Source organism: Sus scrofa, chromosome 2 (assembly GCF_000003025.6).
Source record: "Sus scrofa isolate TJ Tabasco breed Duroc chromosome 2, Sscrofa11.1, whole genome shotgun sequence".
In the NCBI taxonomy this organism is placed as follows: domain Eukaryota; kingdom Metazoa; phylum Chordata; class Mammalia; order Artiodactyla; family Suidae; genus Sus; species Sus scrofa.
In genome coordinates, this window is record NC_010444.4 from 137058831 (window position 1) to 137079288 (window position 20458).

At 48.0% G+C, this 20458-nt stretch overlaps 1 protein-coding gene and 1 long non-coding RNA gene across 2 annotated transcripts; one reads left to right on the top strand and one right to left on the bottom strand.

The window, feature by feature from the left end:
• Positions 653 to 1676, bottom strand: LOC102164851. The gene is made up of 2 exons (XR_002341915.1): positions 1541 to 1676; positions 653 to 878 (listed from the first exon to the last, which is right to left on the bottom strand). It is a non-coding gene; the product is annotated as an uncharacterized LOC102164851 (long non-coding RNA).
• On the top strand, positions 2158 to 20458 carry TXNDC15 (thioredoxin domain containing 15). Its single transcript, NM_001243618.1, is given in 5 exon segments — positions 2158 to 2305; positions 12383 to 12858; positions 14701 to 14864; positions 17062 to 17192; positions 19711 to 20458. Coding segments are annotated over 5 exon segments (1035 nt in total). The 5' UTR covers positions 2158 to 2238; the 3' UTR covers positions 19908 to 20458.

Genomic DNA, 20458 nt, shown 5'->3' on the forward strand with positions numbered 1-20458 from the left:
TAGTTAAATCTAATATTTATGAACATGAGCTGTTACAAAAGTATTAACATTGTTGGGTTACTGGTTGTATACTGGCGTCAAAACTTGAATTCAGATTGGCATTCTAGCTTCAGCTCAGTGGGAAACCCCTTTGTGACCTCGAGCCATTTTTTCTGTGCTTTCGTTTCCTAATGAGTCAAATAGGAATGATATCTCTGGGAGAACGCCATCTGGGTGAAATCACAGATGCCAAGGGCTTAGTACCCTGAAGAGAAATGAGGTCTCCTTCTATCACACGTGAGGTTTATGCTTGTGATTTTGCCAGGTAGCATCTCATGTACATCAAAGTAAAGCATGATTTTGATGAGGAATGAAACTTAGGCTGCGTGCCCTGAGTGGATAAATTTGGAAAGAGAAACTGTGATTTTTTTTGGGGGGGTGGATTTTTCTTAACTACTATATATTGCTCTGATCTACCCTCTGCTTCAGGATACACCTCTCTTAAATATCTTGGGAGGCTATTTAATTATTGAAGAAACTCAGTTTAATCTCCTTTTGTTCTAACTGCAAAGACTATCCAGTACTGATGAAATAATAATGACTACATTGGGTCATCTTAAGCCCATCAAAATGATACAGACAGGAAAGGAGCTTGGAAGAATAACTACATGAATACATGCCCAAAATATCGATTTATTCATTATTCTCTTCAGATTGAAGGTATTTCATTACAAACTAACATGAGCCAGCTATCCATTTTAAAAATCACCCCAAACTTAGTGACATAAAATGATAATTTTTCAATCTCTGTTTCTGTGGATCAGGAATTTGGAAAGAGCTCAAGCTGGGCATTTCTGGCTCTGGTCTCTCAGGCAGTAGCAGTCCAGTGGTGGCTGAAGCTGGAACAGAATAGGGTTGAGATCAGCTGGTGATGAGCCTGTAGTTTCCGGCATTTCTTTGCAAGCAAGTTCGAACTTCCGCAGAGCATAGCAACCTCAGGACATCCTTCTACTTACTGTGTCGGTCAATACACGTGTGCAAGCCTCCCAGCAATAAAGGATAGGGCTGTGTAGCCTCAGAAGCCATAGAGGATCATTTCATATACGGCTACATTCTGTTGGTTATATGTCAATCACAGGCCCACTCAGATTCAGGGGGAGGGGAATTAGGTTCTATCTACTGATGGGGCAGTGGCAAAATTACTTTGCACAAGAGCATGTGGGATGGCGAATATTATTGTGGCATGGAAGTCATTGTCAAATACACTTTGCCACGGTGATCTGAATGAAGTAAATACTTTGTTGATGAGGGAGAGAGAGAAAGAGGTTCTCATGACTCATCAGATTTAAAAAATCTAGGCAAACCTTATCAAGGCGGACAAAACAGCCTTAGTACAAGTGTGTAGCTGTGCATAACAATTCCAATTATTGTCACGTTCTTGTCTGGAAAATCCCCAGGCCTATGCTGTTGGTGCACAGAATTCACTTCAGGCAAAGAAAGAGCAGGATGCCAACTTTCTCCCCCAACCTCCCCAGAAACGAAAATAAAATCAGTTTCAAACCTGAAGGCATTCCTCACTGAAAATAAGTGCATGTGCCACCTGGTGGCGAGACAGTCAAATGTGCATTCTATCCTGTTGGCTGGATTTATTGAGTTGTCCTCAGAGGCTCTATCTATAGCATTTACTGAAAGACAACAATTCTAACATGTGTAAGTGCCTCTGTCCAAACAGCCAAAATACAAAGGGAACATTACATGTTATGTGTTTATGGGAAATTCACATTTAACTGGGCATCCCGTGTTTCACCTGGGAACTTTTAAAGGGTAGCACACGTAAGGCAGGCGACGCGGCGAACTGACCCTCGATGGGGCACTCGAGGAAGAAGCCTCTGGGGCTTTCCGGCCGGGGAACGAAGCGCCAAGGCCCCCACTGCCGTGTGAAGAAAGAAGGTAATGGGCTTTCGTGGAAGCTCGCCCAGGACTTGGGGGCCCGGAAACCGAAAAGATCCGAGACGGCTGGCGATTGGCTCCTAAACGGCCCGGGGCCCCACGGCGCAGGCCAGAGGCCAGAGGCGGCCGCCCGACTCCAAGATGGCGCCCGCGGAGGAGGCTGCCAGCGGCCAGGATGGCGGCGCGGGGCCGCGCCCGCGCTCCCGGGCTCTCCTCCCCCTGCCTTCCTGCGGCGGAGAGCGCGCCTCGCGCGGCCGTGCGCCGTTTGCCCTTCGGCCTGGGTGGTGCGGCCGCCGCCCGCCCCGCACCATGCGACTCCTTGGCTGGTGGCAGGTACTCCTATGGGTGCTGGGGCCTCCGGCCCGCGGCCAGGAAGGTGAGTGCGGGCTGGGGGCGCCGGCGGCTGTGTGCGAAATGCCCGGGGAGGCGGCGGGCTCCCCCGGCAATGCTCTTTCACCTGCGCGAAGGCCTGCTCTGCGCGCTTGGCCTCTCCCAGGCGCCCACCGGAGCGCCTCTCCCCGCGTCGTCCAGACCTCTTTCCCGGTGGTCCCCGCTCCAGGTCTGGCGTGGGGGGCGGCGGGGCGAGATGCCCGGGACGTGTTTAGGCCCCTGAGCAGGTGGCTGTCAGTCGGGAATGAAGTGCTTACCAAGGCGGAACCTCATGTGCTGAGCGAGCACTTTATTATTAATGATAGTCGTCATAATGAAAGCGACATGAATGGTGGCTTTATTAGGAGCCAGGAACTGTGCGCAGTGCTTTCCACCACGATCTCATTTCGTCCTCCCACCGACCCTTACAGATGAAGATGCTGAGCCAAGAGAGACTAAGTCATCTGTCGATGTTTGCCCTTCTGGCAATGGGCAGAGACTGGCTTTGGACTGCAAAGCCCCCACTGTACTGTGCACCCTGCTGGACCGCTTTATTGAGAAGGCCGCTTTTGCTCAGGTGCCTGTGTGAAGGATAGATGAGAAAAGGACAGGAGACTCCCAGGGCAGCCCGGTGCTCCCAGACCTGCTTTCACCTTGGGGAAGGCAGCCACCTGGAGGCACGGCTTACTCTCAGCCTCCTTCACTCCACTCCTCACAGTCCCCCTGTTCAAGTCCAGACCCTTTTGGCCTTGCTTGTCATTCACAACTTCACAGGAGTAGGCAGGTCTTGACTTTCCCTGTGGTGTCCTAGAAAGAGGCCCAGCGGCCAGCTTGCTGAGTACTGAAAAGGAATGAAAGGGGAGTTCCTGTCGTGGCTCAGTGGTTAACGAATCCGACTAGGAACCATGAGGTTTTGGGTTCCATCCCTGGCCTTGCTCAGTGGGTTAAGGATCTGGCCTTGCTGTCACCTATGGTGTAGGTCGAAGATGCGGCTCGTATCCCGTGTGGCTGTGGCTCTGGCGTAGGCTGGTGGCTACAGTTCGATTGCACCCCTAGCCTGGGAACCTTCATATGCTGCAGCAGCGACCCAAGAAATAGCCAAAAAAAAAAAAAAGTAATGAAAGGACTCACTATGTGCCGGGCAGTGTGCTTAGTGCCTTTTTAGCATCATCTTATTTGATTTTTGTGTGTGTGTGTGGGGGGGGGTTGTCTTTTTAGGGCTGCACCTGTGACATGTGAAAATTCCCAGGCTAGGCTGCCCTTGAATCAGAGCTGCAGCTGATGGCCTACACCACAACCATAGCAACGCAGGATCCTTAATCCACTGAGCAAGGCCAGGAATTGAACCCGAGTCCTCATGGATATGTTTTTTATTTGTTTGTTTGTTTTTCTATTTGGGGCCCACACCCAAGGCATAAGGAGGTTCCCAGGCTAGGGGTCCAATTGGGGCTGCAGCTGCCAGCCTACACCACAGCCACAGCAATGCAGGATGTGAGCTGCATCTTCGACCTACACCACAGCTCATGGCAATGCTAGACAATGCTAGATCCCTGACCCGCTGAATGAGGCCAGGGATCGAACCTGCAACCTCATGGATACTAGTTGGGTTCATTACCACTGAGCCATGACAGGAACTCCTCTTTTTTTTTTTCGTTCTTTCTTTTTTTTTTTCTTTTTTGCTTTTTAGGGCTGCACCCGTGGCATATGGAAGTTCCCAGGCTAGGAGTCTAATCGGACCTACAGCCACCGGCCTATACCACAGCCACAGCAACACCAGATCTGAGCTGCATCTTTGACCAATACCACAGCTTATGGCAATGCTGGATCCCCAACTGAGCCAGGCCAGGCATTGAACCTGAAACCTCATGGTTCCTAGTCAGATTCGTTTCTGCTGCGCCACGACAGGAACTCCAGGCATTCCTCATCTTATTTAATTTTTAAATGCTTGTGAAGGATATGTTAACATTCCCATTTTATGGATGAGTAAATTGAGACTCAGCATACCCTAAGTCTTTTACTGAGATCAAACAACACGAAGTTGAGCAGCTGCGATTCAAGCCCGTGCCCTCACAGTCAAAACTCTGTGCTACACTTAACCACCAGCCTCTGAGAGGGGCTGACACGTGCTGGAGGTCTTCTGTTTGTCTCTCAGATCATTCTTCAGCCTTCTCCACCCTTCCCGGTACCCTGAGAAGCTCCCTTCTCTGGAGTAAACAATTGGCTCTTCTGTCTCCTGGCTTCTGTTGGGTCGGCATGAGGGGAGGGTATTGCTTCTCTCAGTTCCCTCCCTTAAGAAGATCACAGGTCAGCCGTGTCCCTCCACTGAACGTAGTGGCTTCTAGAAGGATGTTCTCGCCGTTGCAAGGTTTCATGACTGCTTTTCTCTCTGGATTCTTGAGGTCTGAGTGGTAACTGGCTCTTCTGCTGTTACTGCCCTGAGGTTCCTTAACATTGCTTTTGGTTTCTCTTTACCCAGCCCACATGTTGGTGGTACCTTTATTAAGTTCTCTTCCAATCGTCTGAGTTGCATGTGCTGTTTCCTGGCAGAACCCTGGCAGATTCAGCCGTCACTGTGAGCCTACCTGGCAGGCAGGGTCATACCATGCAGACCTGAGACTCATGCCAGCCATAGGTGGGTCAGTGCTCGTCTTGGCCAGGTCACGAATGGGATGAGGACTGAGGAAGCTTCACCAGCGGGCTCTTTTGGGGGGATGGCTGAAAAGCCAAGGCATTTTTTTTTTTGCAGAGGACACCACTGGCCAATTAGCAACTGGAGGTGGCAGTGCTGCTCAGGTATCAAGGAACAGGAGGCAACTCCTGACTTCAGCAGCTCACACCCATCTTCACTAGGTGGTCAACTAGCAGCTTCTGACTGAGCCCCCATCATATGCCATATGCTCTGTTGGGCACTTGGGGGGTGGGTACAGTGGAGAGCCGGGTAGAGAAATGGGCCCACCCTCCTGTCTGATGGAAGAGGCAGGCATGAAGTGACCACAAATAATTAAGTAAACTGCAAGAGTAGAAAACGCTTCAAGGCAAGCCCCAGGGCATTGTTGGATGCTGTACTGGGAGACCCCTGTGCCTCGAGGGTCTGGGAAGGTGAAGTTCACCTTACAGAGGTGGAGTTTGGGGTGAGACCTGAAGATGAATCACATTAGCCAGAAGAAGAGAGGGAGTGAGGGCTTCCAGGCAGAGAAACAGCCCTTGGGACAGCTCTGAGGGAAGAGGGGAGAGCGTGGGTGATCAGGGGCCAGAACTGTCTCCTGGCATCTGTTGGGAGTATGGACAGAGGCCTCATTACCTGGGGCCCGGTAGCCATGCTATGAATGCAGACCCTTTCACAGCGCAGGGGGAAGGCCCTGAAAGGGTTTTAGCAGGGGGGCGACATGATCACTTTTGCCTTTGCCTTTCAGTTCCCCCGGGGTTGCCGTGAGAAGGATCTGGAACGGGGGTGGAGGGCCAACCAGGGGGATGCGTTCAGTGGCTGCAGCACAGATGGCTGTGGCCTGGGCTGAGGAATGTGAGTGGGGATCGGAGCACTGGATGGGTCCAGAGTGTCTTTGGCAGAGGAATTAATAGGACCTAGTGGTGGTTCCTGTCCGTCTCTTTGGGTTGAAACATCAGTCATAACCATCACCATCAACACCATCACCACTGTAGCCACTTACGGAATGTTGCCATGTGCCAGGGAACATATACATCTTTTCTCCTTTAATCTGCAGGTCTGCATTCCAGTGGTATTTTCTCTCTTTGTTAGATGGGCACACTGAAAATTTCCTATGGAAAGTGTGGGGTGCTGCCTCTCTAACCCTTGGCTGTTTTTGGTCCTCTCCATTTGGCTCCCCTGCCATGGAAGCCATTGTGGAAAAAAAACAACAAAACAAAAACAAACAAACCCGTGGCCGGTAAAGAGCCTTCTGAGAAAAACCAGAAGGTCTGAAGGAGCTGACCTAGGCTAGGGCTCCTTGGCAGAGTTGGAATGGTCCCCCCACCCTTGTTCTGCAAACATATCCCTTGCTGCCAGTCATGCAGTAATTCCTACTTTATGCTTGTCTCAAACTGTAATCGGTGTGTTGAATTAAGAAGCAATCTCTTTTAAAAGGTGTATTACCATGGCAGGGTTCAGTGGCTCTCATATGTAGGTTATTTCTTAGAGTGGAATAATTCAATGTTTCCCTTCCTTCCAATACTCACATGACAAAATTGGTACCTGAGGGCATAAGCAATTCTTTTTTGAGGGTTTAACTCAATGAATTTAAATTTGGGGTTTAACTCAATGAATGAATTTGATTACATTTATAGTTGTACAGTGATCATCACAACCCAATGTTTTATAGCATTTCCATCCCAAACTCTCATCCCACCTCCCCACCCTCAGCCTGTCTCATTTGGAAACCATAAGTTTTTCAAAGTCTGTGAGTCAGTATTTGTTATGTGAAGAAGTTCAGTGTCCTTTTTTTAGATTCCACATCTAAGTGATAGCATATGATGTTGGTGTCTCACTGTCTAGGCTAACTTAGCATGATAATTTCTGGGTCCATCTGTGTTGCTGTAGATGCCATTATTTCGTTCCTTTTAACGACTGAGTAATATTTCATTGTGTATATGACCACATCTGCTTTATCCACTCCTCTGTCGATGGGCATTTAGGTTGTTTCCATGTCTTGGCTATTGTATATAGTGCTGCAATGAACATTGGAGTACATGTACCTTTCCCAGTCATGGTTTTCTCTGGATAGATGTCCAGGAGTGGGACTGCTGGATCAAATGGTAATTCTTAGTTTTCTGAGGAATCTCCATACCATTTTCCATAGTGGTTGCACTAATTTACATTCCCACCAATAGTGTAATAGGGTTCCCTTTTCTCCACACCCTCTCCAGCATTTATTGTTTGTAGACTTCTTGATGGTGGCCTTTCTGGTTGGTGTAAGGTGGTACCTCATCGTGGTTTTGACTTGCTCTTTTCTAATAGTGATGTCAAATATTTTTTCATGTGTTTTTGGCCATTTGTATGTCTTCGTTGGAAAATTGTTTGTTTAGATCTTCTGCTCATTTTTGATGGGGCTGCGTTTGGTTTTTTTTGGTATTGGGCTGCAGGAGGTGTTTATAAATTTTGGAGTTTATATTGTCAGTCAATTCATTTGCAAATATTTTCTCCCATTCTGTGGGCTGTCTTTTCGTTTTGTCTGGGGTTCCTTTGACGTGTAGAAAAATTTTGTTGTTGTTGTTCCTCATCTGTACTGTCTATTTAGATGTCTTCATGGGAGGGGAAACAAACACCCCTGACTTAACATTCTAGATTTCTGCATCGCTCAGACTCCCTTTTGATTCTCTGTAAGGGACATGTAGCCATTTTTACACGAAGGTGATCAGAAGAACCAGATTCTATGTGGTGCCCTGAGTTTTTTCTCTTGAGATTCGTTTAGGAGGTTGGCATTCTCCATTTACTTTAGGGGATCTACAATGTTGATTAGGTTCAGAGAGAGCAGATCTCTGCAGACCTCGGGCATTTAGGAGTAGGGTTGGTCCCCAAATCTGGTCCCCTTTGTTCTCCTCCAGACTTTTAGCCTCTCTGACTTTATTTCCTAAGAACAATCCAGTAAACATGTTTGTTTTTTCTTATGATTATACAAGCAGTACATGCTTCTCAACCAAAGGCTGCAGAAAGCCTGCCATGCACACCACATTGACAAGCTCCCTGTCCAGGCACCTGGCCGCCCTGCTCTAGGTCATAGTCAAAGAAATGGTTGACTTTCTTCTGTCAAGGACCTACCTTGCTTCCCAAGCTCTGTACTCTGCTGTATCTAACCTGTTTTTTCACCTCTCCTTGCTTACCCTCTTGCCCATCAGCTTTCTATATGCTTAAATTTCTTCTGTGTCCTAAAAACCAAAACAAAAACCTGCCTTAGCCTCCTGCCTGCCCATAACCACTACCTGGTCTTTCTTGTCCCCTTTAGAGCTAGACTTTCAGAATGAATTGTGTACACTTATTTATGTGGCTGCCATTTCTGGTGCTCTTCATTGTTTTGTGTAGACACATTTCCATCTGGTATCATTTTTCTATTGCCTGAAGAATTTTCTTTAAAATTCCTGTCATGTGGGTCTGCTGGAGATGAGTTCTTTCAGGTTTTTTACGTCTGAAAACATTTATTTTGCCTTTGTTTTTCTTTTTTTTTTTTAATTTTTAAAATTTTTTGCTTTTTTTTAGGGCTGCACCTGCAGCATGTGGACGTTCCCAGGCTAGAGGTTGAAGTGGAGCTACAGCTGCCAACCTCCTTCACAGCCACAACAACTCAGGATCCCAGCCGAGTCTGCGACCTACACCTACAGCTCATGGCAGTGCCAGATCCCTGACCCACTGAGTGAGGCCAGGGATTGAACCCACATCTTCATAGATGCTACTTGGATTTGTGTCTGCTGTGACACATGGGAACTCCCTTGCCTTGTTTTTGATAGATATTTTTGCTAGGTATAGAATTTTTTTTTTTTTTTTCAATTCTTTAAAGATGCTGCTCTTCTTGCTTGCATTGTTTCCAATAAGAAATCTGCTCTTGGTGTTCCCGTGGTGGCTCACCTATTAACGAACCCAACTAGGATCCATAAGGATGCGGGTTTGATCCCTGGCCTCGCTCAGTGGGTTAAGGATCCGCCATTGATGTGAGCTGTGGTTAGGTCACAGACATGGCTCGGATCTGGCGTTGCTGTAGTGTAGGCTGGTGGCTATAGCTCCGAGTGGACCCTTAGCCTGGGAACCTCCATATGCCTCAGGTGAGGCCCTAAAAAGACAAAAAGAGAGAGAAAAAAAAAAGAAATCTGCTGTCATCTTTGTCTTTGTTCCTCTGTACATAGCATGTCTTTTTTTCTCTGTCTGCTTTTAAGATTTTTTTTCTTTGTCACTGGTTTGGATTAATTTGATTATATGTATTTGATTATGATGTCTAGTTTATTGAGCTTGGGGTTTGTTGAGCTTATTGGATCTCTAGATTTATAGCTTTCACCAGGTTTGTAAGGTTTTCCGCTATTATTTCTTCAAATACTATATGTGTGTGTGTATATCACTTTTATATATATCTGCATATCTTTATCTCACGTTTCCTTTATCCACTCATCCATCGATTGCTTCCCTGTCTTGGTTTCATAAATAATGCTGCAGTGAACATGGGAGTACAGTCACCTTTTCTAGTTAGTGTTTTTTTTCCTTTGGATGAATGTCCAGAAGTGGAATTGCTAGATCACATGATAGTTCTATTTTTTATTTTCTTTTTTTTTTTTTGTCTTTTTGTTGTTGTTGTTGCTATTTCTGGGGCCGCTCCTGCGGCATATGGAGGTTCCCAGGCTAGGGGTTGAATCGGAGCTGTAGCCACCGGCCTACGCCAGAGCCACAGCAACGCGGGATCTGAGCCACGTCTGCAACCTACACCACAGCTCACGGCAACGCCGGATCGTTAACCCACTGAGCAAGGGGCAGGGACCGAACCCGCAACCTCATGGTTCCTAGTCGGATTCATTAACCACTGCGCCACGACGGGAACTCCCCTATTTTTTATTTTCTGAAGAGCTTCCATACTGTTTACCACAGTGGCTGCACCAATTTACATTCCCACTGATAGTGTACAAGGGTTCCCTTTTCTCCACATCCATGACAATATTTGCTATTTCTTGTCTTTTCGTTTGTTTGTTTTTTTTTGGCAAGAAATAGATTTATTAAGATAGGACGCTTGTAAGAGATGCAGGTGGGCAGGCACGGAAGCTCTGCCTGTGTCTTGTCTTTTTGATAGTAGCCACTCTAACATGTGTGAGGTGATGTTGCATTGTGGTCTTGATCTGCATTTCAGTTTGGGTCTTTTTTATATCTTACGCTCTTTATATCTGCTTAACTTTTTAAACATGTAATGAAGTTATTACTGGGCTTTTTTTTTGTTTTTTTGGCTTTTTAGGTCCACACTCTCGGCATATGGTGTGGACCATATCCAGGCTAGGGGTTGAATTGGAGCCACAGTCACAGCAATGCAGGATCCGAGCTGCATCTGCGACCTACACCACAGCTTACGGCAATGACGGATCCTTAACCCACTGAGCAAGGCCTGGGATCGAACCTGCAATCCTCATGGATACTAGCCAGATTCATTATCACCGAGCCACAACAGGAACTCCAAGTTATTACTGTTTTAATAGCTAATAGCCTCACTTCATGATTCTGACATCTCTGTAAGTTCTGGGTCATGTTTGATTATTCTCATTATGGATAATAAGGGAGAATTTCCCTGCTTCTTTGCATGCCTGGTAATTGCTGATTGGATGCCAGACATCAATTTTACCTTGTTGAGTGCTGGATAGTTGAGTGTTCCTATAAATATCCTGGGCTTTGTTCTAGGATGCAGTTAAGTTACTTGAACACTGTTTGATTCACTTGTGAGGCTTGCTAGATGGGAGCAGAGCTATATTTACTTTAGGGTTAATTGGGCCCCACTACTCAGGCAAGTCCTTTTTGTGTACTTTCCCCGGTGCTCTGCGACTTAATGTTTTCCTTCTAGAGCGTGGGGTCAGATGCCATTCCCAGCTCTCTGAGTGCTGGATACTGTTATCTCTAGACCTTTTGAGTGGTTTACTTACACGCTGACCAGTATATACTCAGGCGGGCCCCTCCGCAGACCTCCAGAGTCCTCTTTCTGCAGTTCTCTCATCTCCAGTGGTCTGTCCGGCAACCTCTTGCTTTCTTGGTCTTTCTGGCCCTCAGCTGCATCACAGCTGGAGGAGTCTTCTGGGCCCTGCCTGAGACATGGTGGGAACCCCCTCAGAGGGTAGCTAGACGGCTCTTCTCATTCACTTCCTGTTTTGCAGTGATCACTGTTCTGCTTTGCCTCACAGCTAGTCTCCTGAAACGATTGTTTCTCACGTTTGGGTGTTTTTTGTTTGTTTCAGGAGGGAGGGTAAATCTGGTCCCTGTGGCTTCTCTTGGCCAGAAGCACATTCCCAGAGCATGTTCTCGAATTGCTGAAAGAATCTGCAGGCCTCCGTGGAGGTGTTCTCTGAGTCACCGCACAACTGGGTGCACCTTAGGAAGCTCCCGACCCTCCCAGCTTTGAAGCCAGTTAGTCATTCACGCGCTGGTAGACGTGCTGTTTGCACGCAGAGCTCAGTGCATGGTTGGTGGCTCCCAGCCACGTGGTGGGCTGGTCGCAGTGCCGGTGGGCTCACATGTGTCCCCTAGAGTCTGGCCGCTGCTATGGAGGTAATGAGAAGTGGAGTCACTGTCACAGAGTCGCTTGCTCAGTGGGCTTCCCAGGACTCCTTCCTTACCTGGACCCTTGGCCCCAGGCCTTCCCATGGCTCCAAAGTGAGAGGCAAGTCCTCCTCTTCTCCCTGCTGCCGCCCCCGCCCTGTTGGGTGCACCTGTAGCCCTCCCAAGGGCGGCTGGCAGGAGAGCAGCGGCCACCTGCAGAGGCCACCCCAGGAAGGAGCTGCTGCTGGCTCTAGCAGTGTTCCTCGGGCAGTGCCGCCCAGCAGCCCCCGAGGTGTCATGGGGGAGCGTAAGGCCCTTTCTGGAATAGCAGATGGGAGACTCCACGCCTCCACCCAGCTCTGCTGCTGACTGGCTGGTGCCATTGGGCACTACACTTAACGTCTGTGTACCTCAGCTTGGCCTTAAGTGGGGTTGATAACCCTTGTCCTGCACATCATACAGAGCTGTTGGAATGGGTGCCAAGATGCTTTGCCAGAGAAGAATCTTCCATAAAGCCGTCTTTATTTTCTTGGATATTGTCATCAAGCAAACGCACTTGTTGAAGTGTTTGCATTGTCGTTGTTGAATTGGCGGTCAGCAGGGGGATGTTTTTGCTTATAATCCACAAGGCAAGGAGCGAGTGTGCGTGAGGCTCCGTGTTAGCCCCGGTGCTGGTGTTGGTTAATCTGGGACCTCCTGTGACCTTCAGGACCTGGAGAAGGCTGGGTGGCTCTTTGACAGTTTCATGGGAAGGTAACTTTTCTCTCCATGGGGGAAAATTTTGTCTTTGAGAACAGTCATTCCTTGGGATTCATTTATTTTGATGTCAAGTATGGCGGTGAACATGCCGGCATGTTTCAGTTGCAGAGAGCAGATGGTCAGAGGAGCAGCCCGCGTACCCCTTCCAGGTCGGGGCTGTGTACCTGGGTGAGGAGGAGCCGGCAGGGGACCCGGCGGGCCCGGACGCGGCCGCAGAAGAGGCCGCTGTGCTGGGGCTGGAAGCCGATGGCGACCGCGTGGTGATGTTGTCGGTGATTCCCGGGGAAGCCGAGGACAACCTGAGCCCGGAGCCCGGCGGCGGCGGCACCTGCGGGGCCGGAGGGCAGGAGGACTCGAGGTGCCATCTCCGGGAGAGCCTCTTCTCTCTGGACAGCTCTGGAAGCTTCCCCGAGAGGGAGGAGGAGTACTACACGGAGCCCGAAGTGGCGGACTCCGACCCCGCCCCCGCGGAGGACGCCAACGCCACCGAGAGCCTGAAACCGCCCAAGGTCACCTGCGAGGAGCGGAATGTGTCGGGCTTGGAAAACTTCACTCTGAAAATTTTGAATGTGTCACAGGTAAGAGACAGTTCCTTGGTCCTACGGTTCTCCTTTTCAGCACATTGATTTTATGAGCTGAGACTCTGGGAACGTTCAGATGGAGGGTCCGCGTCCTCATGGCCTAAGGGGGAGAGCAGGTAAGGGCGGCACCAGTGAACCCTGACTTGTGATGTTGGTAGGGGAGGGAGGAGGTAGATAACTAGTCTCAGGTATGCTTTCTAGGCAGCCCAAACCTAGTCATCCTGGGGGTAATCTCACCATCAAGCCTGGTCATAAAAATCCCAGTGGACAGATAAGCGCTCGGAATCAGAATCGTAGCATTTTTCTTCTTCTAAAGGAGGCATCTTTTACGGAGGCATAAAAGGAAAATAGCCGAATTACAGGAATTGTAATTTAGTATTGCTTAGACTAGTCCTATCCCTGAGAAGTATGTTCTATTGAGGGAAAGTTTCTTTCCTCCCAAGTGTGTGAATCTGGTGTTTACTCTGCACTGAGAGCTGACCCATTTGCCCAGCCCAGCCATGCTTTTCCAGCTAGTTGGATAAGTGGTCGTTGCAAAGAGAATACCGGGGTACAGGCGGAGATTTCCTGTAGGATTGTTAAAGCCAGAGAGCAGAATGAACACAGGCTGCTTAAGTAAGAGGAGGACCCCAGCTCTGAAAGCTATGATTGCTTATTTTAAAGCAGGTACTTGGAGTTCCTGTTGTGGCACAGAGGAAACGAATCTGACTTGGAACCCTGAGGTTGCGGGTTCGATCCCTGGCCTCCCTCAATGGGTTAAGGATCCGGTGTTGCCGTGAGCTGTGGTGTAGGTCACAGACACAGCTTGGATCTGTGGCTCTGATTGGACCCCTAGCCTGGGAATCTCCATATGCCGTGGGTGCGACCCTAAAAGGACAAAAAAGCAAAATAAATAAATAAATGAGGTACTTGCGGTGCATTGAGTGCCCCTCCAAGCAGGTGTCAGCGCTGGCCTCACACTCTCTCCCAGTGCTGGGGGCGGGGGTGGGGGGGGATTCTGTTCTCTGCTCTGTGGACTCTTGTGTGGGTGTAACACACATGAGCAGTGCGAGCATTCTGAGTTTGCGTGGTGGCAGGGACGGTGCCCCCTCAATCAAACTGCACTAACCTTGGCCAGATACATGGACCCAACTGCTTAGCACAGACTCGGATCTGCTGAGATGATAGTTTGGGTCTGAGACCACAGTGGTTTAATAATGCCATTAGATCGTGTGCGATGCCAATTCCAAGGTTGGGGCAGTGGCCCGTACCCTGTGAGTACTTAGTATATAAATTGATGAGTTATGAGAAATATATATATATATATATATATATATATATATATATTGGCTTTTTGAGGCTGCACCTGATGCATATTGAAGTTTCCAGGCTAGGAGTGGAAGCAGAGCTGCAGCTGCCGGCCTACACCACAGCCACAGCAACATAGGAACCCAGCTATGAATGCGACCTACACCACAGCTCACGGGCAACACCGGATCCTCAACCCACTGAGCAGGGCCAGGGATAGAACCTGTGTCCTCATGGATACTAGTCGGGTCGACGGGAACTCCGAATTATGAGAAATATTAAAATTGCCCTATAGTGATTAATATTAAGTGAGCTGAGAGGAAACTTTAAGTTTATGATGTGTCATTTGATAGTACTTCTCTGCTGATTCTTGGATCCATGTGGTTCCAAATCCAGAACGTTCTTCAGAGGCTACACTCCTGTCTCCTACGTATCCCTGCCCCCAGCTCCTCTCCCCAACGGCAGCCAGGGTTCCCGTTTCTTGGGTGTCCTTCCAGAAAAAAGCGCATGTCCTTTCCTGCTGACTTGAACCCTTTGTTTCTTTTGCCGCAGGACCTTATGGATTTTCTCAACCCCAACGGTAGTGACTGCACGCTAGTCCTGTTTTACACCCCTTGGTGCCGATTTTCCGCCAGTTTGGCCCCTCATTTTAATTCTCTACCCCGGGCCTTTCCAGCTCTTCATTTTTTGGCACTGGATGCATCTCAGCACAGCAGGTATCCTCCCTAAGTGGGGTTTATGTCGCATCCTCTCGGATGACAGGTGCCGTTCCTCGGAGGTCGTAATTAGTTAAACCAGGAGCAGAGGAGGTAGGCGTGGACTTGAGCTTTGCAATGGACTTGGAAGGGAGCGAGAGGCAAGTGTGAGTCGTGAGGATTGTCACATTCCTGAGGGAGCCGATGGTGTCACTTTCTGGAGGCCCCTTAGGAAGGAAGACTATTCTCTGCGCAGTGGGATTTAAAGCTGCTCCACCTGGTGGCAGGGCACGGGGCAGAGGATGTTTTAGGGTCCTGGCAGGACTGAATTAGCAAAGCTAGCATGCTAAGTAGCATCTTCCTTTGTGACTTTTATCGGCAGCTGAGGTCCCCACCCTGGCAGCCTGACTCTTGGCACCCCCCCGCTTTATGTTTACCGAGGATTTCTTTCTTATTTTTTCCTTTTCTCCCTCTCCTGCCTTCCCTCTTTCTTTGTGCTTCCATATATTCTTTTTTTTTGTCTTTTTGTCTTTTTTTTTTTTTTTTTTTTTTTTTTTTTTTTTTTTAGGGCTGCACCTGTGGGATATAGCGGTTCCCAGGCTAGGGTTACAATCGGAGCTGTAGCTACTGGCCTATACCACAGCCACAGCCACGCCTGAACCGAGCCGAGTCTTCGACCTACAGCACAGCTCATGGCAGTGCCGGATCCTTAACCCACTGAGTGAGGCCAGGGGTGGAACCCGAGTCCTCATGGATACTAGTTGGGTTCACTAACCACTGAGCCATGATGGGAACTCGTGCCATATATTCTTGACTGCATGTTCTTAATAGACATTCAATAAATTTAATGAATAATTTTAGGCCTTTGAAATACCCTTGTTATATATTCTTTCATATTGCTCAGTGGGGTTTCGTCTTTTCTCAATGTTCAGTAAGATAAATTACAAAGCACTTGGTCTAGGTGTTGTGTGTTTGCCACAAGTGCTGTGCCTGTGCCTGGGGATGTCAGCTGTATCCCTCCTCCTCTCTGTCACCTGCTGCCAGCAGCTCACGAGGAGGTCGTGTGGAAATCAGTGTGCAAAGTCTGGAAGATGGTCAAGTTGGTGGTGAGAATGAGACACTGATTTTCAGAGTGGGTGATGGAACTACCATTGTTTACCTGGAATTGTTTATGAAGAAAGAAATGCCCAACAGATGATTCATTCCCACAAAGACCAGGGAGATATCTCGGTGGCCTGACCCAGGTTACGAACTGCCAGGAAGGCCATTTGCAGTCAATGTCTAGGTCTGACCGGGCCCCCCACCGCCCCCCAGCTAGCAGAGCTGGCTCCCAGCACCTGCGCAGTAGCCTTTGGTTATGGGTCCCCAGCCTGCCTCCCATTCCATGCAGGCTTTTATCATCTCCTTTGTTCCTTCTCTGTCTCTTTGCATCCTTGTCAGGGCCTGGAGTGGTGCCTTAGTGATGGAGAAAAGAAGATACTTGTTCTTAATGTATGGCATGGGGTGTACATTTGCCTCATCTGTTAATATTTATGTTACAGTCTGTCTACCAAAAAAAATCGTGATTATTCAATATGACCATTTTACTATTGGTGGTAACAGAGGCTTAAAGAGGTTAAATAATCTGCCCGAAGGTCACACAGCTGGCTCAGGGGCAGAACTGAGGCTTGAACCCAGAGGGTTTGGACTCCAGAGCTTATACCACTACTCTGTATTCTGTAAAAGTGAAACAACACTGCTCAGGTCATACTGCTTCCTGGTGTGTTTGTTAGATTGTAGATTCCTTTGCACCGACTCACCCACCGGATTGCTTTTCCCATAAGTGGAATCTTTTCTGAGGGATGGAGATGGGCATTCTGGAGAGTTTTTGGAAATTTCTTCTATCAAGTAAATGGACACAGTGTGCTTTGTCCATGAATTAGGATTTTCTGGTATGATCTGTTGTGGCAGATAGGATGGGAAGTAGTGGGGAATTGTGTCATGGAGAGCTCCGTGTGTACTAGAAGGCAACTCAGAGAGCAGAACAGGGAGGCCCTCGGCCATGACCCACAAGGAAGGCAGTCGGAAGCGTCTGCAAGCCTGTTGTTTGACTATCAGAAGCCTCCACGGGTCCCAGGAAACTGATCCTTTCTCATTTGTTTCCATCCATTCTGAGACCGTAATTGTGCGAGGAAGCCGCTCTTAGTTCGCGTGTTCTGACTGCTGCTTTCTCTTGTAGCCTCTCTACGCGGTTTGGCACCGTAGCCGTTCCTAACATCTTGTTATTTCAAGGTGCTAAACCAATGGCTAGATTTAACCACACAGACCGAACACTGGAAACGCTGAAGATCTTCATTTTTAACCAGACGGGTATGTAGAAGCCGTGCGCTGCGGAAGAAGACATTGTAGTGCTTGGGGACTAGACCTTCTGCGGGTTCTGATCTGCCGTCAGCCTTACGTGCCAGGTTCAAAATTGGCTTTGGGGAGTTCCTGCTGTGGCGCACTGGGATCTGCAGTATCTCTGCAGTGCCAGGATGCGTGTTTGATCCCTGGCCCGGCAAGGCGGGTTCCAGGATCTAGTGTTGCCTCAGCTGCGGCGTAGGTCGCAACTGCGGCTCAGATCTGATCCCTGGCCCGGGAACTCCGTATGTTGCAGGACGGCCAAAAAAAAAGAAAAGAAAAGGTTGGCTTTGGGATGCAGAATTTCTTTCTTTCTTTTTTTTTTTTTTTTGTCTTTTTGCTTTTTCTTGAGCCGCTTCCACGGCATATGGAGGTTCCCAGGCTAGGGGTCAAATTGGAGCTTTAGCCGCCGGCCTATGCCAGAGCCACAGCAATGCAGGATCCGAGCCGCATCTGTGACCTACACCACAGCTCATGGCAACGCCGGATCCTTAACCCTCTGAGAAAGGCCAGGGATTGAACCCGCAACCTCATGGTTCCTAGTCGGATTCGTTAACCACTGTGCGACGACGGGAACTCCCAGAATTTCTTTTCTAATGCAATATTATGAGCCTGTTAAATGTCTCCCAGTCACTGGCAAGCTTAACATGAATAGGTGATATTAATGTGATTATAGATACCTCTAAAAAATATAACAGCTTTATTGAGATAAAATTCACATACCATACACCTGCAGATACATTTTTATATACATTATTCATTTAACGATAATATTTACATGGAAATATGCCTTAGTCGCTGTGTACACAGCGATGCATTTTCACACCGTGAACACCTGGGTAACCAGGACTCAGGTCCAGAAAGAGGGCGAGACCACCCCCTCTCAGCACCGTGGCTCCTGTCCTCCCCGGGGGTAACTGCCATCTTCACTCCTCCCACCACAGTGTAGATCCTTGCTTTTGAACTTCCTGTTAATGGAGATGCACAGGATGGATTCTTTCGTGTCTGGCTGATTTCACTCACTATTCTATTTGCGGGATTCATCTGCATTGCTGTATATGGTCGTGCTTTGTTCATTTTTGTTGCTGTATCTTTTTTTTTTTTTTTGTCATTTTGCCTTTTCTAGGGCCACACCCGCAGCACATGGAGGTTCCCAGGCTAGGGGTCTCATCAGAGCTGTAGCCACTGGCCTATGCCAGGGCCACAGCAACACAGGATCCAAGCTGCATCTGTGACCTACACCACAGCTCATGGCAACGCTGGATCCTTAACCCTGTGAGCAAGGCCAGGGATCGAACCCACAACCTCCTGGTTCCTAGTCGGATTTGTTAACCACTGCGCCACGATGGGAACTCCTTTTTTTGTTTTTTGTTTTTAAATTTATCCATTGTAGATGCTGTTTTAATTCCTTGATAGCTGCCAAAACAAGGCCTTATTTTTATCTTGTAAGTTTGAGCACTGTATATTGATGAAACGTCCTTCATTGGAAAAGTTCACTCCTCGAAAGCTTTTTTAGGGCCGTACCTGAGGCATATGGAGGTTCCTAGGCTAGGGGTTAAATCGGAGCTACAGCTGCCAGCCTACACCACAGCTACAACAGCGTGAGATCCGAGCCTAGTCTGTGACCTACACCACAGCTCAGGGCAACGCTGAATCCTTAACCCACTGACTGAGGCCAGGGATCGAACCTGCATCCTCATGGTTCCTCGTCGGTTTGGTTTCCGCTATGCCACAACGGGAAAGCCTCCTCAGAAGCTTTAACGCCTCAATTATGAGCACCCTCCTTCATCTTGAAATATATTCACTGGAAGTAAATAAAAATCGTAATGTACCTCCCAATATATCCTTAGCGGTATGTAATTATTTATATCTAACGCAGCACAAATTGCTGCATTACTTTGTAGGCATAGAGGGCTTGTTGCCAGGTAGTTAGTTTTTCCAAGTCTTGTACTGGACTCCTGATTGGCATTTGGCTTGCCGTGCAGAGAAGTAGCTCTTTTGCTCAATGCTTTCAGAAAGCTTAGAGCACAAACAGAATCTCGGAGGCATCTTTGGTAATCACTGATCCCAGTGGTGAGTAGTTGTTCCAATGATTCTTTCAGTAAATTACTTAAAAGCATTTTGAACTTAGCATTCCTTAACCTGTGAAAACATTCTGTAGATGCCTGAGTATAGCTTTACTAGGTGTTGAACTTTGGTCTTGAAAGAGAACAAAAGACATTGTACTGAGACCTTTCGGGTGAGTTTACGGAAATTCTAGTGTTTTAGCTTTGAACAGCTGAATGGATTCCTGCTCCTTTGATGTGGTGGGAAGAAAGGCAAGTTACAAATTATAGTGACAGGCAAGTGAAACCCACCCCAGATATACTAGCTGTGGTGTTTATTTTAAGACTGCGTATCATTTTGCATACCATGCAGAGTACTTAAGAGAAAAATCTGTAGCAGGTACATTTTCTATCTCATTTGAAATAACTGATTTCTCTTTCAGGCATAGAAGCCAAGAAAAATGTGGTGGTAACTCAAGCTGACCACATAGGCCCTCTTCCCAGCACTTTGATAAAAAGTGTGGACTGGCTGCTCGTATTTTCCTTATTCTTTTTAATTAGTTTTATTATGTACGCTACCATTCGAACGGAGAGTATTCGGTGGCTAATTCCGGGACAAGAGCAAGACCATGTGGAATAGCGACAGACTGAGGGGAGAGTTGGGAAGAAGAATTTCCAGCCTTCATTTCAGAAATTAATGCTGCAATCGCATACATTTTTCTCCAGTGAAGTGTTGACTTACCACGTCCGTCGGAGGACAGGAATCATGCATTTGTTGAACTCTGGAACGTGTCAAGAACTTATCCACTGGTGTTTTAGCTGGTACTGCAATAAGCAGATGCAAAAATGGTCAGTAGAAATCACCGTTCATGTTTCTGCTGCTTGAACATAACGCCGTGTTTTAAGGGAGTGATCCAGTTGGACACGGGAAGATGTGTTCTCGTGGAAGAGTGAGTAGAGTGACAGGATGCTCCCTAGAGAGGGGCAGGAATGAGACTTTCAGGTACCGTTTTAGAAACTCTGTGTATATCTAAGAGGGTTGGTTTTCTGTTCATCCACCAATTCTTTCTCAGAGTCGGTAAGCAGGAAAGTGTTCTGTCATGGGAAGAATAACTCGAATTGGTAAGTGTGACCTTAGAAGTAGCACCGGATGGGAAAATAAAAAGATACCTTGGCATTCATGATCTCTGA